The sequence below is a fragment of the Rhea americana genome, unplaced genomic scaffold (assembly GCF_003343005.1).
Source record: "Rhea americana isolate MKP2758 unplaced genomic scaffold, rheAme1 scaffold_26, whole genome shotgun sequence".
In the NCBI taxonomy this organism is placed as follows: domain Eukaryota; kingdom Metazoa; phylum Chordata; class Aves; order Rheiformes; family Rheidae; genus Rhea; species Rhea americana.
Genome location: NW_028186379.1, coordinates 7,269,468 through 7,296,909, shown reverse-complemented (window position 1 = coordinate 7,296,909; position 27,442 = coordinate 7,269,468). Strand labels below are relative to the sequence as shown.

Sequence of the window (27,442 nt, the reverse complement as noted above, 5' to 3'; positions counted from 1 at the left end):
TTCCAAAACTCATCTTATTTTGCTCTATAAACATGTTTTTGTACACGAGCTCACACACAATCTTGAAAACATGCTAAACTATGAATGAAAACATGCTAATTTATCAGTGCAAAAGCATGACAACCGTTAAAGGACAGATTTTTATGTCCCTTGCAAGAGACAGTGATCTCAGCACATGTACAGTCCTATSACAGCCACAGGAAACACTTGTTTATTCAGCTTTGATAATGGTGACAATGACCCTTAGCCTCTGAGTTTGATTTTTTTTTAACCTTCAGCTGTCCTCATTTTCTCCTGATCTGCAGCACATTTATGTGGATACAGAAAGATTAACCTCCACAGTTTCCAAATTGATACTGGGGAACTGAYAATAGATTTGCTTCTCTCTTCTGCMTTCCTCCAGCTGTCAGGAATACTGCCTTTTTCTTTTTCATTTCTGGGGACCACCTCTCAGCTTGACCTACAGGAAACCACTGATCTGACATGAAGAAGTTCCAGCTTGAGACAATGTCAGGTAGTTTCAAAATAAATCAGAAAGAAGGGAGGCAAAGGCAAGCCATTCTCTTCTGCTGTCAATGCTGTACTTACCGTCAAACTCTCCAGTTCAGTGAAAAGTTTCTTGAACTTCCCTGGAATTTTCTGACGTGAGAAAAACAGAAAAAAAAAAAGAAATAGAAAAAAAGATCAAAAAAAGCTACAGGCAGAAAACTGCTRAGGCTTTTTTCCCCCATGAGACTGTCATGTGTGAAGTGCCTACTGGAAGTATCAACAGGCCACTTGCTCAGGGAATTAACCCCTCTCCTCAGTTCCCAACGTCCTCATTAGAGATCGTGTTCAGTGCAGCGATGCCAGCGCATTCACTGCAGCTGCCTCCTGGGATCYCATACGCTCACAGTTCTTTTACAAAAACTGCCTGTTAGCAGCTGATTTATTTCCTTCCTTAACTTYCATATCTACTACACTTATTTCAGTATCTTTACTAGGTTAGAAATAGTAACACAGGCTAAGGATTTAGCTGTTGTAGTCATATCCCAGGTAAATCATTTCTTGTAATCACTCCTTCCCTAAACTGTGGGATATCAACAGGTACAACACTATCATTGCTCTGCTTGATTCACCTCCTGCCACCAGTGCGCATGATGGTGTCAGAGAGAGCTTTCCTTACAAAACCATCACTCTGTCTCCGGTATCTCATCCTACTCCCACAGGATGGTGCACAAAACACCTCCCAAGGGAGCCCAGGCAAAAATCACCTTCTTCTGCATTCCCCAATATGCTAACACTCCTTCTGCTCCAGAGGCATCAACTCCCTTTTCTCTTAGATGTTTTAGGGGATTCATCTCACTATACTCAGAGAAGTGGCTCTTCACTTTGAATTTTCCCGAMGATATTTCAGACTTCAAGAAGGGTATGTAGGCCTGAAAGCTTGTCTATTCTTTCTAGTTATAATACTCAGTCTCGTAATAGATATTCCCTTTTATTACAAAGCCTGCCTCACCTATGTCCTCAGACTATCACAGACACAATGACACCACCAAGAGAAAAGATGTGGATTAAGACTAAGTGCATGTGCTGTACGATTAAAACACTAAAGTAACTGCATATAGGGTTGCCATTGAACACYTTCAACATCCATCTCCTATCAGGAAAAGTTAGGCTCATTAAAACACTGCATATCGTAGACAAAAGTAGAAGATGTGCTAGCAAGTATACTACTTGTTTAAGAATTCAAGTGCATACTTTAGTGCCTAAATGATTCTTTAAATTTAGYTGACTTCATTTACATGTGTAAGTAATTATAATTAATTTATACACGTTGCTCTACTTTCTAGAAGTCACATTACTAATGCAAATAACCTTCTGCTTTTGCAATTGCCAGTACAGCAAAGTTTTACAAATAAAAAAGTGCCAGTTTGACTTCAGAAAAAATTTTTACACACAGGAACTTGACATATTTACAATGGTATGTATGCAGACACATTCTTTGTTCAGACAAATAATATATTCTGTTCAAAGGAAATTCACCAGGGGCACAAGATCTTCGGAGAGCTCTCATCATGCAGGAGAGCTCTGGCATTTCTGTGCGGGAAAGATCTATGAGATAGCCACAAGGGATCTTTGATGTAATACTTAGTTCCCTTCCACACCCCTACCAAAGCCCAAAGAAAAGACATGAAGGCAATTCGTAAGAGGAGGCAAGGGCAAATGGTCCCTAGTGGACAAGGCATTTCAGAAGCAGAAGGCACACTGGTTTCTGTATAGTTAACCTCAAGTATGTATTTCTCCTCTGAGAAGTTTTGATTTACCTRTTATTTGAAGATAGCTACTCCTTACCTGTCTGCACCTCAATGAACTCCTCCCCACAGAAGCGGTTGGTGTCCTTATCTCTCTGCCACTGATACACACTGTGGTATTTCCATGCCCGTGATTTTAACTAAAGGGAGTCTGGACAGTGTTTAAGTATCCTTGCAAGTCCCTAATGGCCATTTGTTTTCAGCTGTTTGTGCGCAAGAGTATCTTTAACACTGCAGACTACAGCAGCTCTTTGTCACTTTGTGTTACAGAGCGAAATCTCTGGAGTACTGCCTGCTTGTAATGTCGGGTACCAGGGCTGAAGGTCGAGTTTCCCCCTATATTACACTAAATCACTCCTTTAATTTTGAGGTCATCAGCGAAYATAATAATCTTGGAAATATAACTATTCAATAATTTACTTTGATAGAAAAAACAGTAGTATAAACACAGATCCCTTCTCTTAATATCCCTTGCTCTGTCCRGCAACAGGTTACTCAGCAGTTCATCTCTATGCTCTGTGGTCCAGTAYGCGCCTCATTCAAAACCCATTTCCTAACTTCGTAAGTCAAAATGAGCAGCTGTAAAGAAGCTGATCAAGGGGAATTAATGAGGGTTTATTTCCTATTTTGTATTTTTTAAATGAAATTATTCCACACTAAGGTAGGTTTCATTTGGAACTGCCCATATAAGACCTTCTATTCTGACTTCTACTAAAAATGCTAGGATTATTTACTTGATTTTTTAAGAGGGTCAGTTCTCTTTACTTTGTTCTTATTTAAACCTTCTAGCAGGACACACTTCGTTTTATTTGAATGGTCATGTATCTGAGGTTTTAGGTCACAGAAAGGTTTCTATACTGATACCTGCTCCCCATTTGGTTTCAACATGAAAAGCCAAAATTCAGAAAGAAAAGGTAATTTGCCATTATATAACCTATGTGAGAAATGGTTTTGACATGGTCTAAAAGATATAAAGATGCATCTTACCTCCCAGGTCTGAGACAGTCGGCTGACAGACGCGGTGTTGAGACCCATAACAATGGCAAAGAATGAATTCAGATTCCTTTGGGCTTTACAGCTGTGGAAAGAAAATATGAATGCTGCATTCTGTTTTTTTATCCTCAAAATAAGAAATAAATGGAATGCACAGGTATCCTAGGTTACTGAGTCCCGTTTTGACTCTCAGCACTAGCCTGCAATCATCTTCCACATAATGAACTCATTAAGTGCCCTTTCTTGACCACCTGCAGTCTAGGTGATGGAGTCTCTAACAAGTTTTTAGCAACTGTTCCACTGCCTCATCAACCTTGTTGTTGGCAGGTTATTTTTTTCTTTTTCTGTCAAAAGTAATTTTCCCTTTTCAATGTTCAAGTGGCATACAGAATAATTCATTGACCCTATTCTGTGGTATTATAAATATTTTCATCTCCTCTTTCATCTTTTATGTAAATTGTACATCATTGGTTCCTTCAATATCTGGTCACAGGCCTCCTATCTACTTTTCKATATTGTTATTATCCTGTACTGAATTATTTATAATTTATTTTAAGTATCTCTCCCATGCATTTCTATCTTATCAAGGAGATGTAGTGAGACAGTGGGGAGGGAAGGAGAAGCATAATTACTACTTTGCCTCTCTCTTCTTAGACCTTTCTCCTGTGCAAGTTTAAAACAAATATCAAATGTATTTATTCGCAACACAATCACACGTCATCCATCTACTTAATTTGTCATCTATTATCACCCAAGGACCTTTGTCACAATATTGCTCTTTACAATCATGCATTATTTCTTCAGCTCAGTATCAGCATTCCCTAGCTGAAATTACTTTGCATCTATCTAAATTAAATCTTATCCCGCTGTTGTTTGCACATGCCACTAGACWCCTTAGATCATTCTGTATTTTTTCTACCCTCCAGTGCATTTGCAATTCCTCATCATTTTTATTGTCTGAAAATCTGATTAATGTTCGATTTACATAGCCATATAAATTAGCTATAGCTAGCACCAGTTCCAACACTGGTCTCTACGGAATTTGCTTGATACCTCTATTTGATATTTTACTGTGTATGATCAGTCCTTGATTATTTCTAGTCCATTCAGAAATTTGAAATCATGAAACAGAGAGTCCTACTTAACCAGAAAGATTTCATCTGCTTACASAGGTTCTCAAAGACCACTATAAATACACATACACGTGTGTGTGTGTGTGTTTGTGTGTGTGTGTGTGTGTTAGAATACCATTTTAAGATAACTCTAAGTATATGAGTGAACCTACTGTCTTCACTGGAACTAATATTCAGGGAAAAGCATATGCCAAGAACTTAGACTGGAAACTGTCCAGTACTTGCTACAGGTTTGTATAAGGCTTGCATTCACTTTAGTGGCCCATACCACTGTATACTATCTTTATATAGCATATATCWCACTTAACTTCAGCTGTCTTAAGTTAATCCTAACTTTGTGGTTTAGACTCCTTTTATCATCAGTCAAGCACCTTCCAAAGACAATTTGTTCCAAAACAAGAAAGAAGTCCAACACAGCCTGCGTAAACTGCCTATTGGAGGGGCCTATCTCTCTCAAAAAAATGTAGAGAGAACTTACGCCACCAATGTAGACTAGGTTTGCATTTGATAGTCAGCTACTGCTTAGGAAGGAACAAAAAAAAAGTCTTCCCAGTTTTTACCTAARCTGGAATTTTATTGCAGAAGGATTCTTTTACGACCAATTTATTCTAAGTTTATGTTGATCTACTTCTGTATCTCCTCAAGATGTTCATGTCTAACAGCACACAAATTCMTTTTCTTTATCAAATTACTTGGTTTCTATTTTAGACTAACTTATCTACAGAAGTATAGGAATCTGCCTCAAAACCCTATCTTTCCTTTGGGTATTGATACATGTTTATAAAGGCCTTCCATCTTCAGGCAACACCTGAGTGTTCCTCTTTAATGGAGCTTATGAACATCAAACACAAGACCTTAGACCTGGTCCTGTGTCGACAAGTGGAGACACAGATTCCTGCCTGACTCCAGGAGCAGAGAAGAGGGAGCAGTCAGAGGGCTGCCTGGCTTGTGCCTGCTGATGAACCACAGTCCTGTGCTAGCACACCATCCCTCCACCCTAATTGTTCCTCCTGCATTAAGTGTCCCAGAATTGATGAGAAAATGATAATGTCTTTTCTGCTTTTCTGACTGAAAGAGAATCAACTTGATTGATCAAACTGCACACTGCCTATATGGGTATTTATTATTTCGGAATCYACATGCTAAAATGATGGGTGCTGCTGTAATGTATAGAGAAATGCTGTATCACTAACTGAAAATTGTATTTAGTTTCTGCGACTTTGACTATTCACTTAACAGAGATGGAATTAACTTAGACAAGGCAACCTTTTAYTCTGGAGACAAATATATTCCTATTCATGCAGGATAGATACAAAACTTTTTCTGGAATGCAAATTAATGCTACTGTGGTGCAAAGAAGCCACACAGAACCAACCATTTCTGAGATAATTGGACCAAACTCGGGCATTGATAAGGCTGAAAAAGAACGTATTATTGGATTGCATACAACTTGCAAACCAAATCAAATCACATTTATGAGTTACACTAGATTAGATTAGAAGAATTCATTTCACCAAAAGCACTGCTTCAGCAAAGAACAGTCTTTTGTATATAAATGCCTTGCTTGAAACAAATTAAATCAACCCAGTCGATGAAGGGAAAAAATTATACATTTTCCATGAACATGCATATTCAAATATTGCAGAAGACGAAAAAGCAGAGAGAGAGGCAAGGAGAATAGTTGCATGTATTTAAATTGCTCCATTCCCTTGGTTACTAAAATAAGAGTGATTACAGAGAAAAGAACTCWCTGTGTAGAGAATACATTTGTATTCTGATCCAAGGCATAGAATAAATGCCAGCACTATTTAGTAATAGTGCAAGAATAGACTAACCAATCTAATTAATGCAGCAAATAAAATACATAAAGTGTAGTTCAGAGAGGGTTATATAGGACAATAGCTTACTGCAGCCAGTTTCTTCTCTAGAGGTAGGGCTCTAAATTAAAAACGACTTTGGTGGTTTCCATGTAGTCTTTGGTAAGAAACTGTGTTGAAGCTCAAATAGTTTTATAATACGGTTCCAGGGTTATCTCTGTTGAGAAAGGAGGTGTCTCTGCAAAATTAAGGATTTTGCAGTTGATGCTGCAGCTACATTGTCTAAGCTGCTGATGAAGATTTGCCTAATATATACTCCACCACAGCTAGTTTTGTTGTTATTTATGAGCTGTTTTATCTAGGCATGCTTACTACACTCATACAAATACAGGATAACAATTTGTTTCCTTTCCTCGCTCTTGCACCTGCTCTCCTTCCCAGTAAATAAAGCATGTGCACTCAAGGATTTCTTTTTGCAAATGTAATAACTTACTGGGCAGCAATCTTGATGAACTTTTTCACTAGCTGTACACGTTTGCAGAGTTGGCTGCAGAGGAGGATCTCAGTGGCAACCCAAAGCTGGACTTCATTGCATCTTTGAAGCAGAAGACTGAGATTCTCAGTGTTTTCAGCACTGCCCTGCCTGCTGAAGGTGAAGTATATCAGCTCTTGCTGGAAGACAATGACAACATTATTAGGGATATAAAATCAGTTTGAATGTAAATGAATTACAGATCATTTAAAAGTGTATTTTTGAAATAAGATTTGGTAACAAATGGCTATTTTTACTTGTCTGTGATCCAATCACAAATAATTCAGGGTCCAGGCTTAGCTTAGCAAGGTCTAGAGGCTTCTTAGAGTTTGAAAGTGGATTGGAAGTCCTGCAAGAAGAGCTGTTCTTATGCGATTTCCTGCAGCTCCACTTCTGGTTTCAGCCAGTTATAGGACATAAACAATCTGTCTCTTTCAGCATTTCATCACTTCYGTTTCAGTATGAAAAATAGCCCATATCAGAACATTCCACAACTTGAAAAATTTCCATTTAAATTTGATTCTAAAAATAGCCCASGTTGTGGGTCTTAATTTCTGTGCAAAAATCTCACCAGCTCTCTCCTTAAAGTGAGACTTGAATAAAAGAACCTGAAAGGAAAGATCAAGGAAATCTCCTGTGCATTTTCACAGAAGACCATTGTGAACATTCTGTGAACATCCAATTTGCTCAAATTGTGAATTCTGTATGATTAAAGTGGCACTTATTTATGGAGTCCTACACATACTGAAATATTATCAAGTGAAAATTTGTATATGCAACACACATAAACACAGTTATTTTTAGAAAATAATCTTACTCTTTCACTCTCAGAAGCAAATCTGAATAAAGCCCATCAAGTATACAAGGAACTTATGAGGTGCTCCAGCACAGGGAAGTCGCAAACCTTTGACAAACTTTTCAGTATCAAAGATGGCAAAGTCATCCACTGGACCTGAATAGCTACCACCACTCCTGAAGGCTGCCGTGACGGTGAACTGAGAGCCATGCAATAGAGATGCTCCAAGATACTGATGCAACATCACGACATAAAAATGACACAAGGCTGCATGACGAGTGTGCTTGGAAGGGGACTTGGTGCTTCTTACCTCRTGAATTGCATTGAAGAGACTCCAGTCAAAGTTTGTTAACTCCAAGGCAAGATCCCAGGTGTTGATTCCCAAAATTCTCACCGATCTTTGTTGTAATTCCTCATTTTCAGCAAAGGGGTTCTAATTCAATAGCCAAGAGTGAAAGAATCCTGAGCAAATGCCAAAAGCTTTGCAATGAAATAGCTACTAGACTGAGGTACAGAGCAAGGCTGAGTAAGTAATCTTCTCTAAGTGCACTCTGAGGGGTTTTCTTCCCCACACTAATCAAAATCAATGTGTTATAGCCTATTTAATAAATAGCTTGAAACAGGAAAATAGGATCAATGATTTTATTGGATTAAGCTTTCTCCCTCTCTTGCTCTCTCTCCAAACCTCAAGTATAAAATACCATCCAAACAGACAGTATAATGAAAATAAAACCCCTGGAATCACAAGAAAGTTAATTTTTGTATTAAAAGATAAAGGAATCATTCTACAAATACACCAGATTTTGAAGTTGTGTGTATTTTGAATAAATACACACAACTTGCCACTAATCCACATACATTCACAAATACCGTAAAACCATCGATTTTATGAGTGTCTTATTTCAAACGCAATTGCCAACAAGCAGTAAAACCCCATGAGTCCTGATTCATAAAAGTTAGGCTATTAATGTGGCATCACAGTTACTGCTGGTATTAAGGGTCATTTGATTTCCACTAGTAGCTCTGACTTTCAAAGGTTTTTATTTCTCTTGTTTTTAACCTCATCAGTCTGAAATTTGGCACATGAACAATCTGCCAAAATGAAAGATTATTCTGATCAGTTAAACCACTGCTTTGGCGCTACATTTTTTGACAGTTACAGCTAGTTTTGGAATTTTTATTATGTAACTAATGAAACTAGATTGGCTGTCACCTGTCTGCACTGGAAATCTTTCCTTAATATCAGCATTTTCAGAGGTGGCTGCAATGCTGCAGGTAAYGGGGATGACAAATCATGATGATACCGGCACTTCGGCTCTTTAAGACACACTGATCCAAYAAAATGTAAATAGATGTTTCCCATTCCTAGGATGAATGCGCAGATCCCAGTGGCACTGACAACACACAAAAATCCTTTGCAAAGCTATCCATCCCTGCACTTATGCACATATGTGTAATTAGCAGAAACATGTTGAAAGACTAACTCTTTGAGGGCCTAATTGTTCCTGCTTCACTGAGGTCTTGGGACCCAACGTTGCAAACTCTATCTACCTGATGCCCCGAGGACACTAGGAACTGTTCTGCTGACGGGAAGGGAGAGGTCAGCTTCATGGGCTGAGTGACCCTGGGGATACTTGGGTCTTTCTCTCCCAGGGATTTCCTGGGATTTCCCACATAAACTGTAGTCATCCTGATGCTCAGTAATTTTGGCAGGGCTCACTCTGCATGTATCTCTACATGCAATAATTCCATGGTGACCGTATGCTTTCTTCCATGATCATGCACTAGTCACTTTAAGCGTTCTTAGCGTTACGGAGGCACAGGAGAAAAAAAGAGTCATATGTCCCTGAAGTAATCCTCATCCCATCCAATCCTGCACAAGCACAAGTCAGCTTTTCTGGGCTGATGTAAATTGAAAGACTTAAGCCACGTAGAAGCTCTGGCCTCTTTGAAATTGATGAACAAATTCCATTACCGTTCATCAAAATAACTGCTGTTAGCACAAGAATATTTTTTTCACATGTACGGCAGCTCAGTAAGCTTTATAAAGTAATTAATAATAAATTCTGTATTGAAAAAGTCCTCTGAGAGGAATACTAAGCCCTTGATCTGGAGTCAGACACATCAAAAATGGAAGTATAAGTAATACAGCCTTACCAAAGAATCAGTCAGATCTTTTCGGTAGACAAACAGACGACTGGACGACTCGAAAGATTTTGAGATAGCCAAGTCATTTGGTTGTAGTTCATGTTTTTCTTTAAAAATAGAAACCAAAATGCAAAAGCTTCAGAAAAAGTAGTATAAGCTATGTGTATATGTATATGAGAAAAACATCACAAACATATCTGTAAAGTCAAATCAATTTCTTAAAATGAAATTAAGCATCATATATAGTCCCTATGCATATGCTGAGCATGGGATCATCATCTCCATGCTATTCAGACACAATAAAGGTGAGATGTCTCTAAGACTGGGCTAAAGTACAAAAATTTTCCAGAATCTGGATTCAGCTTAGATTTTATATAGGATAGAATGGAAAAAAAAAACTCTTAAATCATCTTGTCTAACCTCCTACGCATTACAGACCATTTCGTTTCAACCCAATGCATCTACAATAAATGAAATGGCATTTGTTAGAGCAAACTGTCTTAGGCCTCAAGAGACTGAACTATTGTATTCCTAGGCAGAGAACAGCAAGAGTGAAGAGGTCCCCTGTAGCCATGACCAGTGAATAGGAAGAGATATTCAGAGGATCCTAAGTAGATGAAATTTACCCCATGCTGCAAAGAAAGGGGTGAAAAGAGTCATTGTACAATTGTATTTAGAAAAATCCATCCAGACCTATAGCAATTTATTTAGTAATCATCTGACTCTGAGTAAAAGAGCAGGACACACCGATTAGGTATCAAAGAAGAAGGATTTTCTACTCCACTCCACAGTACTAATCAATCACTGATCAGCACTAGGCAATCTTGGATACATCAGAGAAAGGTATGGGGAAAAATGAACTAAAACCCAAAATACACCTGAAAAAGTGTGCTTCCAAAAGTGCTACAAGCATTTTGAAAACTATCTTGGACTTTTCATGGCCCATGAGGGAAGGGCAGGAACTGTCAGATTCTGAGAGCCAAACATCATTAGAAACTACCCTTACCCTCTAGCTTTCCCCCTTATTTATGCTTAAACTGATAGTAGCACCTGATACACTTACGTTAACTGCAAGTATGTTGTTTCAATGTAATTTTGATTTTTAAATTCCTTGTTCATTTAAGTAGTACATTAAAAATGAGATCTTTAAGGCTCTTACTACTGCCCTTCAGATGGAAGAGAGAAGACACTTCTGAGTCATGCGAACAGCAAGCAATAAGGAAAAGAAAATGTACGGCAGGCCAGGGCTTACTGCAATTAATTCATTTAATGTGAGCAAATAACATTTTGGGTATTACAAATGGCCATGTACAAATGATAGTCCTATTGCGTTTGTGTTTTAATTATATTATTTCTAAATGAACAGTCAAGTGGCAACAGTATCTATTCTGGAGCTTTTTCAGGAACCAATACGGTCTAGAGATGTGTGCTTCATTATTTACAAATTATTGGTTTTCTTCAGCTAAGTAGGCAGCTAGCATCAGTTTTACAGCTATTAGAGCAAAACTTGCCCTGCTCTTCAACAGAAGCACAAGACCTGAAAAACAGTAGTAACACAGAGATTTTGCAGGGCTGCAAAATGTGCTGCAGGTGGGTTTGGGCATAGGCAAGAGTAAGACAAGTGCCTGCAAATGGTGCAGATGAGCTGGCCAAGACGCCTACAGGGAACGCTACCACGTGGCTGCTCCATGCCCAGGCTTGCGATTGCCAGGGCAGGATGCCATCTCCTTGCCACCCACACCGGTTCCCCGCTGAAAAAATGGTTGTTTAATTGAGCTTGGCATGGGGGAGAAAAATGTGACCTTCCACTTCTGAATCAAATAAACAGAACAACCCAGCATTTGTCCATATTTCATTTAACCAGACTGACACAGAAGTAAGAACGAATGTGTTGTCTTTAAGGGTCTATCCCTTGGCACAGTGGATTTGCACCAGCTCATTTCAGCTGAGAATATGGCCCAGCTAGTCTAATGTCTTAACTCTTTTATGTGGATCCAACTTCTCATTTCTATGCATTTAGTTAAATTCCTTGCTTTACATTCACTAAGAGCAAAAAAGATGCCACAAGCAGCAAAACAACTTCCCAAGGATCTTGAGACCCGACAGACACCAAATAAAATATTTGGGGCTTGGCAGGTCACTAGTATCAGTCCGTAATAATAGACAAAATAATAGGCAAAAAATGTCAGCTGTAAGCTGAAGCCAGATTCACATAAATCTGTAAGCCAGATTCATATAAACAAAAATCTGCTTGGACTTTCTCACCATCTCAACTGTGCAAATATTTCTCTCCCTCCTTTCCATAGAAAATATTCATTACTCAGGCTGTAAACAAGGGAACAGCCACACACATAGTACTTGCTGCTCCCTTTTTTTATTTTTTAAGGCAAACCATGCTTCATCACCTTCTAAATTAATTTAAATGTGGAAGTGGGAGGTTGATCTGTGAAAGAAGAAATCTTGTAACATACTGCCGAAGACAGAGTTCTTTACACTCCCTTTCCAGTGAAGAAATGCCATATCCGATGGTACCCAAGAATTAGCTGTTGCCATGGAAACGACTCTCTGGGAAGCAGCTCCTTATTGTTCCCGTGGCCATTCAGCTGTGGGCCCGAACAGCAACAGCTGCATCCTTGCCCCAGAAATGTCAGCCCTCCCTTACGTGATACAGTAAAAGATAAGCRATCAGATGAAGGGAAGTTATTTACCGCCGGAGAAGCTGACTATAACCAGCGCCAACTCCTCCTCCGTGTACTGGATCTTTTCTGCTACGATCTTCAGAATCTCCTGAGCTGAAGTGGATACTTGAGCCTTCACGCTGACATAGGAGTGCTCTGTTATATACACACGGCAGAAAACTGCACAAAGGAAGAAAGACACTCAGAGATGCGTAAGAACTGAAGACAGGAGAATTTCGCAAACACAACTAACGTTGGGCTGCAGGAGCAGCTGCTGCTGCACACTGACTTCCAGGGCCATGATACTCTTAAGCACAAACATCATTATTCCTCCCTTCCTGCTTCCTCTTCTTGGGAAATGACRGGGGCAAACAGGGACCCCACAGCAGCATTTCAGTGAGACCTACATAAGAGTTTCTACTGCAAGGATTTCTCGCAGACCAGCTTTCTCKTCTAACTTCTTTGCAAATTCAGCTATTGTCATCTTTTGTCCCTTCTAGTTCAGATAAACCACCATTCTTTCAGCATTTCATATCCTCTGCAGAAATTATTTTGCACCTCCGCTACCACCTGCTTCTCCAGAAGAGCTCTCCCTAGTCTTCTGCAACCACTCCATCCAGCTTATCTGTCTAGACATCTGAACTACATGCATTGCCAGGATATTTTAGTGCAAGCAGAGGCAGAAGAGCAGCACATTTACTTCAAACAGCTTTCYCTCAATCCCTTGCAGCACATATGAAAGAGACTGGCTTGGAGAAACTCCCTGGGCTCATAATTTCCCCTGAAGTCAATGAGTTGGTTAGGCTCTGAGAGCTCTCKGAGCGAGATTTCACATCAGTAATGCTGTGGTCAGCTCAGTACTTTGTTTCAGCTACAAAGGTGATCTATGCTCCCTCGGCTTTCCAGAACTTTAAGTTYGTGATTTTTGCTGAGTTTGCGGTAGCCGGTTATTCGCAATACAGCTGCTACACTTAAAAGGGAAGAAACAGAGCAGCAGACTGGCATAAATATTTAAGAAATGACAACATCTGCTAATGAGACTCATTGCTGTAACTCTTGATTTCATACTCACTTAAGTGCTTAATTAAACTTTCCATTTTCCTCGACTTTAGTACTTTTTACTGCAGACAGGCTGCTACAATGATAGTATAAGACAATCCTTTTCCCTCTAGAAATGATTTTTTTTCCTCATTTTTAGTGACAGATGTATTCAGCAGTAGCTTTGTGCTTGTCCCACAAATCTTCACAGCTTCAGGCACTTTCATTAACTTAGACCATGCCAGAAGACATCAGTAGGAACTCAACCTTAGTGAACATCTTTTTTTTTTTTTTTTTTTTTTTTTTTTTTGCATTCTAGTAAAGAAAAATGAAGATGAGGAGGAAGGAGGAACTTAATGTTTAACCTTGGGAAAAAAAAGTCATTTTATGATTTTTTCTCAACCTGTCTCTGCTGACAGACAGTAAATCAGATGTTCATCCTATGGAAGAATCTCACTTTAGAATGGGTATAACTCATGAAAAGATAAACACATAAAACTGTGCTCTAAATTACTGGCTTGGTAAAATAAATAAATAAAAAAACTGACAAGAATATTTGGCCTCCACATGCAGAGAGCAACACAACTTGCCCACAGGGAATCTGTCAGAAATCTCCTTCCCTCTGTCATTTGGGAGGGGAAGATGACAGCAATATATTACTTTATAACTGGGCTAATGACATATGTTTTGTTTAACGCTGAACTAAACCAACCTTGAGGTCAGATACTCAAGAAAAATCATCATGCTGCTTCCCGAAAACCTGTTCTCCCATGCACCTTTTAACCGTTGTATCTRTGGGACCTCCTGGCACGGGCCACGACATGCCTTCCAGGAGCCAGCGCCGCTCCTCTGCTGGGGAACACGCAGCTGGGGGAAGAGGGCCCGGGCAGGGCTGGCCCTAGGTCACACCGGTTATGCTCACACTGGTAGGTAAAACGGGCCAGGTCTGTTCTCTGCCCCCGAGGGCAAGCCGCACGCGTGAACAACGGCTTGGATGAACACGTCCTTCGCGAACACCGTCAGCTGGCAGCGCCCCACAGCCCGTGACGCTTCCCTCAGCCATGCCCAGGCAACGCGGGGCTCGTTCGCACCAGGCGGAGAAACGCTCAGTGCCGTGGACAACACGCGCCACTGCTCGAACCTCCGTCCTGGCCCTGCTCCGCTGGTCACTGCAGAGCCCCTCAGAGCCTGCAGCCCCCCGGCTCCTCAACAGCCACAGCACCAGGGTGGACGCCCACCCCAGCAGCCGTCCCTCCTGCCCCTAACCCCACCTCTGAACCTTCACTGCCTCGCTCCCGGCAGCTTCCACGGCTCACGCTCTGAAGGCAATTTAAAGCAGCCACGGCTGGCCTTGCTGGGGCCAGCGCTGCCTCTTCCCGCGGCCATGCTGCCTGCTCCCTCCTCCGTGTGCCAGCACACTTCCCTCCCTGTTCCCCCACCAGCTGTTTCAGATTTTTTTAAGAAGAAAAATAAGTTTTGGGGGTTCTCATCTGGAAATGATGTTTCTGGAAGCAGGCTTGTGAACCTAAAGCTCAAATAAACTTGAGTTTCAGATGTGGAAAGATCTATCAGCTGTATATATTGTGGGGAAAGACTTGACATTAAAGGAGCACCGTTGTTATTTTTATCACAAATGAGCATTAATAACATCCTGGCCTGAACTGGACTTCCGAACTTCTGTTCCCAGTGAGAAATGAAGATGTACTGCCAGATGGGGAGATTTCCAGGTAGGAGGTCTTTCTGACTGGTCTCTGCTTACCTACATGATGTTATTCTCCTCTCCGCCTCCCTTCTCTTACAGCTCTCACAGGCACTACGGGAGGCTGACAGCTTCACTTTATTATTGCATTACTAGCAGTGAAGGGAAATTGTATTTTGACGTTAAACTGCAGTGGCACCTTGCATTCCATGTGGAAACATTTTTGAGGAGAGAAGGAATGAACACAGGTTCGCAGAGTTAGCYGATCCTGACCCATTTAACGCGACAGGCTTATTCACCTCTTGCAACCAAGATCTAGGTCAAGCGGCGGAGACCATGAAATAGAGCAGGAAATAAAGGCCAGGCGACAGGCTGCCAGCACCTCTGTGAGTCACACAGCTTTATTACAGGACTTGGAGGAATGGGATGGGGGGRAGAGCCCCTGAGGTATCATTTCACTGCTGAACCCCTGCAAAGTAAGGGGCGGAAAGGTAACACTACGCAGTCAAATCTTTCTTCTTTTGTGGCTGCAGGGCCCTGTGCAGAACTGTACATCTGTTCAAAAAAAAGTACCTTAAGGGCAGCTCTTATTTAAAAAATAATTTTGCATTTACATTTAAAGGCATTGCACTAAGTTCACTGCACTCCTTCACCCTGTAAGTCATACTTACTTTCTTCTGCTTCATTCATGGTTCCTCTGTGCTGCAGCCAGTTCTCTTTTAGACTGAACTGGTGGAAAAAGGTTTTATTCTGTGAGGGAGCAAGGAAAAAAGAAACAACAATGACTCTCTGCATTCCTGCCCCTCACAAAGCCRTAATTCATAGCATGCAGCATTCAGCACATAAGTCTGGTCAATAAGGTTTTTGTACAGGAAATCCACCCACCCATTCTTGGATACGCAAACTGGGAGTTGCCTTACTAAATAATGGCAAAGGTGGGGATTCTTGAGGAAGCGAGACATGCCTCGGCTAAGCAGCCTGCATGTTTCGGGGTTCTCCGTAAGCATATCCCTAGCTCATTTCTTACATATGGTCCTAAAGAGCAACTATCAATTTAGCAATTTCACTGCCATCTCCTTTTCCTCAGTAACACGTTTAAGCTTATCGCACACTTCAGCATCATTTCGTGATCCAGTAAATTTCGTGAGCCCAGTGATCCACTTCCATGCAGTGTGTATGCCAGCACTCTCCGTTTGCATCTTTTCCCTTCAGTTAAATAGACACAAATTCATGTTTCTCTCTTGCTTTCTCTGTCCTTGTCACAACAAATCCCCCTTTACTCTATCTATTTGACATTCGTAGTCAATGTCTGTGCTCGAATCGGTTTGCCCAGGTTTGCTGCATCTATCGAGCCAAGCAAGGACATGCTCCTAGGCTCCTACTGAATTCTGACATCTCAGAACATGTAGTTAAAATGTTAATATTGTCACAGCCACTTCAGCTTAGTTCATGCAACTGATAATTCAGGCTGAGTTGGCAGAAAAAAATTCTTCAAGCAATRTTGCCAGTCTAGTCTCACTGATAAATCCTGTCATGTTTTTGGTCATCAGTCACTTTGAATTGAGAAGCTAACAAAAGAGGGGAGAGAAAGTGGGGACAGGGAAGTGCAATTATAAATTAGCTAGCACTAAAYATAACAATCAGGTCTGTGTTACCTTTCGGTGAGGTGAATATTCATCTACAGTGCTGAAACAAAAAGCAAAAATCCAAATTATTCTTTCCATCCAGAGACTAGGAAAAAGCAGTTGCAGCTATCAAAAAGTWTGCAACATCAGAAAGTTTTAAACATTAAATGGGTACCAAGGAACAACAGCAGAGCTCCTTCAAGTAAAGCTAAGGGAGTCTGTCTCAACCAGAAAAGTTTTCTGCCAGTTGCATAATCACTGGAGAAAAAAGAAACGTTAGCAGTCTGCGAGCTCCCAGAGCACTGGCAACAGCTGGAGCCTCAGCGAGAGGCACAGGTCTCGGTCAGTGTCACAGCTCCTGTTCCCAAATGACCAAACCACACAAAAATTCTGTTTGTTGGGAAAATGTGCCAAGGAAGTATGTTTTAAAAATACCATCATTAGTAGCAAAATGATATTCCTGACACATCAGCTGCAAAAGAGATTTGCTTCTCAATACTGCAGATTATACAGAGAAAAATGAGGAGAGAGAGAGAGTATATGTAGCATTTGAAGTCACAGACTGTGAGTTCTGAGTCAAATTTTGCTMGCTTTTTCACAGATATTGCTTTGCTTGCTAGTCATCCTAATCAAATCAATCAGAGCGATTGCAGAACAAGGTGATATCCCACAAACATCAGAGAAAATGGAATAATCCATTTACTTTAAAGATAACTTGAAAAAAATGATACAGTACCTACTTTACTCATTTCTCTATCTTTACTGAATTATATCAGGATGCCAATAAGAATAAATAACACTCTAAAATAAAGGGAGGCTTGACCACAAATACAATCAATACTTACTGACGACGATGCATTCCAAGTATCTTTTGAAATTCTTTCARCTCCTTCTCAAGAATGGGATATTCATACACGTCATCTAACACATTCCTGTATATTGTCTACAAAATAAAACAGTATCTGCAAACATCTGATAACTCAAAAATAAATAGGTCACATCAGTAGTCTAATCAAATCAGGCACCAGCCTATTAAAAAAAAAAATTTCACCATTATCTTTGCACTAGACCCATAAATAGAGAATATTCCTGTTTAAATTTTCAGACTACAGAATGTTCAGCTTTTAGAAAAAACACTCTTTGCATCATCACCACCAAGTGAGAGGGCAAAAGTGTTGACACTCACTAGTCTACAAACAGAAAGATTTAAAATGACATTTGTGGCTGTTACATCAAGCCTAGTTTACACCAGAAGGACACATTCTCAAGCATGAGAACCTATCACACCATCATCACTTACCCAAAATGGTACCAACAGGTTAATTTGATTTAGATTATCAAAATTAAGAATTTTTTCCTTTACTTTGTGTATTTGCATCCATTTCAAACTGTGCCAWTGATGTCCATCACAAACAAAAAACAAAATATGCTGACTTTTAAATCAATATATAAATAAACCTTTCTTTTTTTTCCGGAGAGGCATTTTCTCAGTACCATCAATTAGGAACTTCGGTTCATTGTAAATGACAGTGTCTCAGATAAAAAGTAAATAAACGGTATTGACTTCGATGACTGAAATCATGGCAAATGTTTTCTGCATACCTTTTCAGAATCTGCACATAGATCCTTCCCTTTCCCTTCTGAGTAGATGAGGACCATACGTATGAGCCAAGTCATCAGGTTTGCTTTAGCCAATTAACACTCTTATACTCTTACATTTCAAAAGCAAAGGATTCTGGATGAAAACCTTATATATTGTTTTCTGCACATACAACTTTAACTGTCATCAACATTACCACTGTTTAATATTGCACAGTGATGTCAAGTACAATTCTGTATGCACAAGAACTGTTCACCCACAGGTCTAGTATGGCACTATGCATTTAGTACCCAACAGCAAAAATCCTAAGGCCTCTACTTGCACATGCAACGTGCCATCCTCCAAAAACAAAAGAGAAGTTCAGGACCTTCAGTTTTAGTTCAGCATTTCTTCACTTTGCCATGAGTGAATGGCAAAAGAAAACAAAAAGGCTCTCAAGAAGATCTCTAACTGAAGAAAAAGAGTATGTCTTTAGAAAAGGAGAAAGATCTTGCACATTCTCCCAAAATACTTGCATTTTTCAACCAGTAGGGGAAAAAAAATAGCCAGATGGATCTTGACCTAATGACAACTTTGCTATTTGCAAAATTAAAAGCCAATTAAAAAAGCAACTGGAACTCATTCAGAAAGRCCATCAGGTCCTTGCTTACAAGTAAGGAGAGACTTTTATTTACTAGAAATACATAAAGCTGCCTAGTTGTCCACATGYACCTGCCAAACACTGTGGAACAGTGTTTTGCATTTCAGGCAAAGTAGTGCAAAGCAGCTACAAGGACCACAAAACTCTCCCCTTGTCCGTGTTCCTCCAGATACAGATTGCAGGCTCTGTTCTGGCAGAGAAGACTCATGTTTCTAAGGACTCTCTCCATCTGTAGTTTTATTTTTCCCATTTTCAAGACAATATGTAGTTTTCTAAGTATCAAATTTGAATGTAATGTTTTTACTGAATGTATTGACATAACAGACTGTGTGTAAACTATCTTTAAGGTGTTAAGGGAGAACTGGCATAAATCACTTCACACTAAAGATTCCAAGCAGAGAATTTAAGTATGAAATATTATGCCATAGGCTTTTCAGTTGGGGCTTTCCAGATACAACGTTCTATTTAAACAATGCTGAAATGCATCAGGAAGGGTTACAATACCTTTAAAAATTGTTTTAAATGTTCATCTTCATGTAACCAGTCTTTGTACAGAGAAGTCCACTGAGACACCAAATGCAAGACTTTTCGTTTCCTACAGGACACATCAGAGTCRTCTTCTTTACCTTGCTGGTTCTTAGCGCAATAGGTACAATAGGTTAAGGAACAAATGGTGTGGKGTCATGGAAATGTACAGATTAAGTGATGGAAAAGACTCTTTAACCATCTTCTGTTCTGCTAATAAAAGATTGCTTCACTACACTGCTCTATTTTAAATGCTTTATCCTGTCTGGAGATTAAGGAGATTCATCAACTTTTTGGAATGAAATGCTCAGTAATAGAAATATGAGTTCATCCTCCGTGCCAACAGGATTTTTTCCTTTATAGAGAGACAAGTCTATAAAAGGAAAACCAATCTAGAAGGAATTATACAATGTTGAGTCATATCTTTTCTGTAAAATGGGAATGAACCTTTGTCCTACACRCAGAGGCAAGCGTGAATGTCTGTAGGAAGGAGGACAATGAATCATTAACAACAACAAAAAATTGAGTAGAGGAAGTCGGTTTCTCTTTCTCTGCACAAATTACGTTATCAGCAGAAATAATGCTACTTAAAAAAGGCAAAAGAATCTATTTCCACCATTGTTCTCTATTCACAAAGCAGAAACATCAAATGACAAAAGATTCCTACTTCATAGTTGCTCCTGTTCCTTCCCTGGTGATGATGTTTCAGAAAAGAAAAAAACAAAAACAAGTTCACTTTACAGGTACAAATTCATTTAAATAATAGCCCATAGTTTACAGAAGTAATTGGCAATATATGAAAAATCTTTTATGAGTTAGAGTTACGTACTATTCCTAAGGAAAAAAAAAGAATAGAAATTKCAAAATATTTATCCTATTTTTTCTCTTCACAGAGTTTAAATGTATTGCACAGATAYAGGTATTCCAATAATAAATACATGGTCTGGATAGGCTTTAACCTGATTTAAAAGGTTATTTTATAAATGTTATCACAAATACATAGCTCTATATATACACAGTATATAAACACACAAATATATATATAGCTTTAAATGAAAACAGCATTCATAAGATCTKCTTTGTTACTATGAATTAGGTATCTGTTTCAATATATCTTTCAAAAATTCTTGTGAAGTAAGTATGTGCATATACAAACATATGTATTTATGAACGTAAGAATACAATATCCTACTAATGCACATGACATTAATATTTGAGAATGGAAAAAAGARGATTTAATTCATCATCATATTTTATATTTTCTACAAAAATAGAAAATGACATCTTTATCCAAGTAATTTCTTACTTGGATACTTACTTAAGACTGAAGAGGAAACAACATTAATATATGATACACAGGTTTACTATGAGGTTGCATGGAGACAAGATAAATTACTAATTTGATATACTCACACAGTAAGAACTTCTAAAAAGGGAGGCAAACTACTGGACTCCACCAGTTCCCTTTTACCTCATATATTTTTCCATCGTACTAACTGTCTTCAGATATGTGATCACATAATATCCCTCAAAAATTATACTGGGATATCTAATGTTTTGAAATTACAGATACAGGTTTATTCAGAAAATGATTTAATTTTGCACATTCAGCTTTTAGAGCAGGCATTTTCTGATTATTGATTCAGCAGTCAGGCAAACTCTATACATAAAATGCTATTTTTACAGGAGAACRTATACATATATTTATGGGTACATGCAAATTAGAGGAACTCATATTCAAATTGAGATTTCATGTTCCCAATGTGAATCTCTTCCTCTACAATCCACTTAAGTCAAGATAAAAATATAATGTGAACTTTTGGAAGTTACAGGTTTGAATCCAAATCCAAATTATCTTATGATAATAAAACCTTATGGAAACTGGACTGGAAGAGAAAAGACCTTGAAAGATCAGCTACTTCATCTCCCTATCCTAAGAGGTGACCAACTATCCTTATGTTATTTTTGGAATATATTTTATGATTTCTCCTTAAAAATATCTATTATCAAAGATTCTACCATCTTTCAAATAGTCTGCTCTAYTGTTTCACTTTTCTTAATGTAAAAAAATGTCCTAGTATATAACTTGAAACTTTTTTAAAGCATTTTAATCTCAGAGCCTCTTCTCCTATCTGCCCCCAATATTGAACAGATTCTTCCCTTCCATTCCAGGTACCTGAAGACTGTTCCATTCAAGGTTTCCTGTTTTTTCTCAAAAAAATCCTAATTCTTCCAATTCACCTTTGTAGATCATATTTTCTAGAATGCTGATCATTCCCACTGCACTTTCTTGAACTCTTTTCCAATTCATTTATGCATTTCTGGGGGCTTGATGCCAAAACTTTTTTTTCTCACCATTTTCACATGGAACCTTAAAAAAGTCACATGCCATTTGTATTTCAGCAATAGCAATAAGCAAAAAGCAAAACTAATCCTCTAAAGCATGCAATTTACTACTTTTGATATAATAAGGCTTAAAAATATATGGATCCAGGTGTAATTGTGTGACGTTTGTGTATGCATCAGTTAATAAAGGATATTGCCTCAGAAGTGCCTGGCACAAGTCATCAGTCGTCATGAAGACTGTGTATGTGAGAAGAAAGTCATCCAGGAGAGTTTCTGCAGAAGAAGACACAAAATTCCACGGTACAATATATTAATGAGATGAGAACAAGAGTATCTATTCTTGTTAGTTTGCATGGCAGGAATAGAAACTAAAAAAGTCATGAGAATTCAAGTCCAAGTAATGCTTTATTGATTTGAAAACTAAGCTTGTWACACAAGCTAACACAATCACAATATGTTGTCACTGAGGAGATGAGATCCTTACTAAACAAACATATCCTCAATGCTCGAAGAAACTACAAGTGGGAATGTACGCAAAACAAGCCACAGCTCAGGAATTAATAAGTAAGAGCCCTTATCATAAACACTGCCATCCCAACTGGTTCTGCTAGACAATCCCAGCAAAGCAAGCTCCCCAACAGCTTCGAAAAATTGTTCCGGAAATGCAAACGCAGCATTTTTAGAGAGATTATCTGAGATGCAAGAATAAACAGAGGGTTAAATCTTTAAGCTGATCTGTCTTGTAAGCATCATTATAAGTGTTGAGAAGTTTTCTCTAAGCTTTATTTACTTGCATTACCAAGTTAAGAAACTTGGTACTGTCATTCCTCCATCTGGTTTTTGTCAGTGTTAAAACAGGCTGAAGACACTTGCTGATCTAACATTTCTACCCACCGCAATTGCAGTACCTCAGGTTTTCAAGCAGGAATGCACTGTCAATTCTGAGTTCAATAYAACTTGATCATTCCTCATTGCCATCTCATATTACTTTCAGGATTTTTCCAAACCTTTAGAGCTTGCAACATACATAYGAAGGGAGACTAAAAGAATTSGGTTTGTTCAGCTCTAAGAGGATGCCTGGGCAGGGGGATCTTATTGTCMTCTTCAGTTACCAAACAGCAGGGTAAAGACTTATAAGACTCTGYCAGACTTTTCCTGGAGGTGTGCAGCAAAATGACATGGGGCAACGATCACTGAYTGCAACAAGAGAAAATTAGTCTGGATAAAAGATTGAGTATTTTCCTGTGCAGATGGCCAACCACTGGAACAGGCTGTCCAGATAGATTACAGAATCTCCAAGATCAGATACATTCAGAGCTTGCCTGAACCAGGCTCTGAGCAACCTGATCTTACTGGACCTGCCTGGAGCAGGGGTTGGACCAGGGGCCCTCCAGAAGTCCCTTCCAAMTTAAGCTATCCTCTAATTCCACACTGAACAACGAGTTTGCTTCTAATTTTAGTAAATTACCCACACAAGTGATGCACAATCTAGGATGGCATTTGCTACCCAAACACCACTATCTTTAGCTTTTTGCAAACAGACAGGGGAATTTTATATCAGTCTTTTTAACCTCAAAATAAGAGTGTCTGTTTTTTCTTCTGTAAAATCTTAAGATTTTCTCAGATAYTGAGTAGTTCCCATGCAAAATATTTCTTTGAATTCTAGCAAATATACTGCATTATTCCCTTTAACAAGAAAATAAGCTTGGTATCAGCTGTTTTACCAGGTGAGAAAAGGAACGTGGACAGAGTCTGAAGGTTAACAGAGGTATCTCTGTTATCTCGTAGAGCAAAAAGTCCTTTAGCAGTTTCTTCCTCAGCCATGATTTAAGTGGGGGATTTACAACTGTAAAGACCTAAACATACCTCACATAAACAAGATAAGGCTGAGCCTTGACTTCCACATTCTGATCATCTCACTATTTGTGTGTGATCTTCCCAATGAAAGCTGGTGCCGGTGTGTGTGCATGCAACCGACAGCACCCCAGTAGCTTCTGGTTGCAACTTCACAATAACCTAGGCCAATTTCACTTAAAGCTGCCTTGGACCACGCCAGTAAATTATTGACCCATAGCTGCAGTGCAGGATGACGAGATGAATTCTTCCATACATCATTCAGAGTCAGATATCATATGGATATCACATGGATGGATAGCTAGTGATATTGCATCAGCATGGAATCCAGAATACCTCCATTGTCGTAAAAATATACATCATCAAAATAAAAATAAATTTAGCTAGATCAATGCATTTAGCACAGCTGGTCTCTAGAAAGACTCCTGATCTGAAGATGCATTGCTAAAACCTTGCACTCAGAAATAAAACCATTGAATTATTTATATTTCATCGACATTATTTAAAACTGTGAAACATATTATCTCTGTATAAAAAGAATATATTGTCTCAGCAAGTGAGGACGTTGTGAACAGCTTGTTCTCTGTCTAAAAGGCCATCTATTCATCCTGTTGCACATCCTTTGGAAGATACAATGCAGTTAGTAGAGGTTTCACAAGCTTTTATTTGGAAACTACTGTTCCTGGAGTCAACAACCACATCTAATCTTATTTTAGTTCTTGACTAAACTATATGACTGTGCAGTGATCCTGACGAAATAAAAAATCCATTTACAATTCATCATTTCCACAATATCCTTCTGCTTTATTATAGCTGATATGTGAGCTTCAACAATACACAGCTATACATTCACAAAAATATTAAGTTCTAGCTGAAACCAAATTGTAATGCTTACACTGAATGAACCTCTGCAGTTGTTCAGAAAAGTGCAACTTTGCTATTCTAACTGATGTTAAAATTYTGTTTTAAAAATTATTTTTAAGATCTAAAATCTGTTTACCAGATTTCTAATTTCAATTCTATCAGCATCCCAAGGTTCGAAGGTAGGAAAAAAGACAAAAAAGTTGGGTTTGTTGCGATTTGTGATTTTTTTGCTTTTTTAGTTTTTTTGTTACAAAAAAATACACTACAGATATTATTAATATACTTTTAAAAAAATGGTGAATGGTAGATTGATACAGTACCTTTGTTGCAATGGCTTACAACTATTTTCAAACTCTCTGTACACCTTACAGTTCATTGCTAACCTATCCCTAAGTGAACAAACATAAAATGTGTCAACATGCTTGCTAGCTCAGTTCTGCAATATTCTTCCAGACTCCTCTTTAAGTTCTTAGTATCATATGGGCAGCAGATGCTTACCCAGCAGAAGGAGCACAGCTCTGCTCACTTTAAAATAGAGTTATGGCAATTGCCATCAGCTGATGTCACTGCTCAGCGCAGAGAATTCCTCTCCCCGTTCCTTTGCACACTCAGTGGTGCATCTATTCACTCTCTGGCTTCCAACAACCTTATCAGAACAAGATATACTACCCCAAAGTCTCAGACATGGATGCAGGGAGATTTTTTTTGTTTAATGCATAGRAAAAATTAGAAGAAGAAAATGTCATAAATTACAATTGCTATAGTTTACATATGAGCTACATCACTCCAAATTGCCTSTGAACCTGTTTAGAAATGTAAGCCCTGAAGGAATGTTTTGCACAAAAAGTCTGGATGTTACATGTGGTCCACTAATAGTGTCCCTCATCTGTTTAATTACTTTAATATGTAAGCAATGAAAGTGTTTTTTGCTAGATTAAATATCTATTACAGGATGTTACAATAATACTYGTATTTTAAAACATCTGCACCAACTTGCATGTATTTCCCTGAGGTACTACTGTTCACTGTAACTACTTTCTGTATTTTCTTCTCAGATGCACTGTAATTTAAAAAATTTGCAAACTTCTCAAATGCTTTTGAACATCAACAAATTTCCACAAATAATGACTTCCTGGTCCTAACCCACAAACAGAGACTGGTTAACATGACAATTTATTCACTGCAAATTATTCGTTCTGTTTTACTAAGAATCGCTACAAAAAGCAGTAATCGTGAATGAGCAAYAACTGCAAGTTGGTTTCATAAATATGAAAAGAAATCTTTCGGAGGTTTTCCTGTTTAGTCACAACTGATTTAAGAATTTTTTTAAAAGGGCAATTCTGGTGAAATCATTAATTATTTACAGCATACCATACCCCCCTCTGAAAGACAATGAAATACGTATTTCAACTTTTAAATTTCACTCTATTATGTCCCAATTTCTGCAGACTTGTGACTACCTTCCCCATTTTTCTCATGGAATATTTTTTTTTAGTATTTGTAGCAAAGAGGGAGAATAAAATTCACACTAGCAGTTGAGTAAGAAAAAAACTACCTTTGGAAGATAGGTCTTTTCACTGAGCAAAAGCCTGTGATACTATTTTTTTTAATTTTTCTCCCTTATAAATTTTTTATTTCATCATTTTCTTTTAGCCATCAATCTAATCTTTCTTTGTTCCTCCCAATTTTCCTTTATTTGGTTAAGCACTTATTACAAAGTATGCAGTTTGCTTGCAGCTACAGAATACTTCATTTCAAAGACAATTTCAAGCATTTTAAAGCTTCATTAAGGCATGCAACAGAAGCAGCGAGAATACAATGGGCTACTGCTCTTGCAGCTCTTTGGGGGCAGCCTTAGGCAGCAATCTCACCACTCTGAATGAATGCTCTCAATATCACACCATAAGCATAAAAATAATAAAAAAGCAKRCACTATGCTTATTTGGTATTAAATAATCTATGCAAACCAGCTTCTGCTGAGACAATTTCTCACAGATTGCGTGCGTCCCCCTTTCCCCAGGTGAAATAAGGCAGCGTAGGCATCAGCTTCCCTGGAAGCTTTTAGTACCCCTCTTAAGCTCTTTCTGCTTATCCAAGTCCTTCTACAAAGTACATTCAGRATGGGTGAGGGATGGAAAGAGACATACAATAGACATGGAGTAATACAAGAGACACAAAGTGTTCAGATACCCATGATTTTTTGAGGGAACATTTGTGCAAAGTTTTAACCAAAGGAACCAGCAACACGTCCGCAAGAGAAACTGCAAGTGTATTGCATAAACRTAAGGCAGTGTAAAGTGATGAGAGCCAGCAGCAACAACGATTTCTCTGGCTGGAAAGGGGACCCAGAGCCCCACAGACAATGAAAAATCATATATTTGGATAAGCAACACGCTGTATGCTCCTAYGGGCTTCTGAAGCTCAGAGGAGTCCCTGGTGCTTTCAGTATCCCCTCTTTCCTCACCAACCAGACCCTTCCCCTTCTGTCTGAACGGACAACTCAACAAAAGCTGACTCAGTGTGAGAGCATATTTTAAATACATCCACAATTTTAAATGCTAGCAGTGCAGAATGAGTTTCTCACGTGGGATTATAAAAAAAAATTATTTGTCTGTTGTTCATTTTTCTCTCTTCTGCAAACCCTTCCCTAGATAGGGTATCAATTACTGAGCCTAAGAACAAAAATGAATACAGAGCAACAGCCAGAAATCTTCCACAAGACAGAGTTAACGAATATCTCCACATTTAGAGCTGCAAGCTACTCTCAAACTTGGACATTTTCCTAGGCTACCAAAGCAGGACAAGGCATCAGGAGAGCACTCTTACATACATAACTTAAAATCACTTGTTAAATAAACAT

The 27,442-nt window shown here is 38.8% G+C and overlaps 1 protein-coding gene across 1 annotated transcript in view; it reads right to left on the bottom strand.

The window, feature by feature from the left end:
* RAPGEF5 (Rap guanine nucleotide exchange factor 5) overlaps positions 1 to 27,442 on the bottom strand; it is a 167,334-nt gene that overhangs the window by 15,733 nt on the left and 124,159 nt on the right. Inside the window, exons 15-25 of the mRNA XM_085307610.1 lie at positions 22,059 to 22,137; positions 19,498 to 19,642; positions 17,599 to 17,696; positions 16,784 to 16,814; positions 15,800 to 15,878; positions 12,422 to 12,571; positions 9,723 to 9,820; positions 7,876 to 7,998; positions 6,731 to 6,909; positions 3,282 to 3,372; positions 589 to 639 (exon numbers count right to left, since the gene is read on the bottom strand). Of these exons, the coding sequence (XP_085163736.1) occupies positions 589 to 639; positions 3,282 to 3,372; positions 6,731 to 6,909; positions 7,876 to 7,998; positions 9,723 to 9,820; positions 12,422 to 12,571; positions 15,800 to 15,878; positions 16,784 to 16,814; positions 17,599 to 17,696; positions 19,498 to 19,642; positions 22,059 to 22,137 (1,124 nt within the window). The remainder of the gene's footprint in view (positions 1 to 588; positions 640 to 3,281; positions 3,373 to 6,730; positions 6,910 to 7,875; positions 7,999 to 9,722; positions 9,821 to 12,421; positions 12,572 to 15,799; positions 15,879 to 16,783; positions 16,815 to 17,598; positions 17,697 to 19,497; positions 19,643 to 22,058; positions 22,138 to 27,442) is intronic.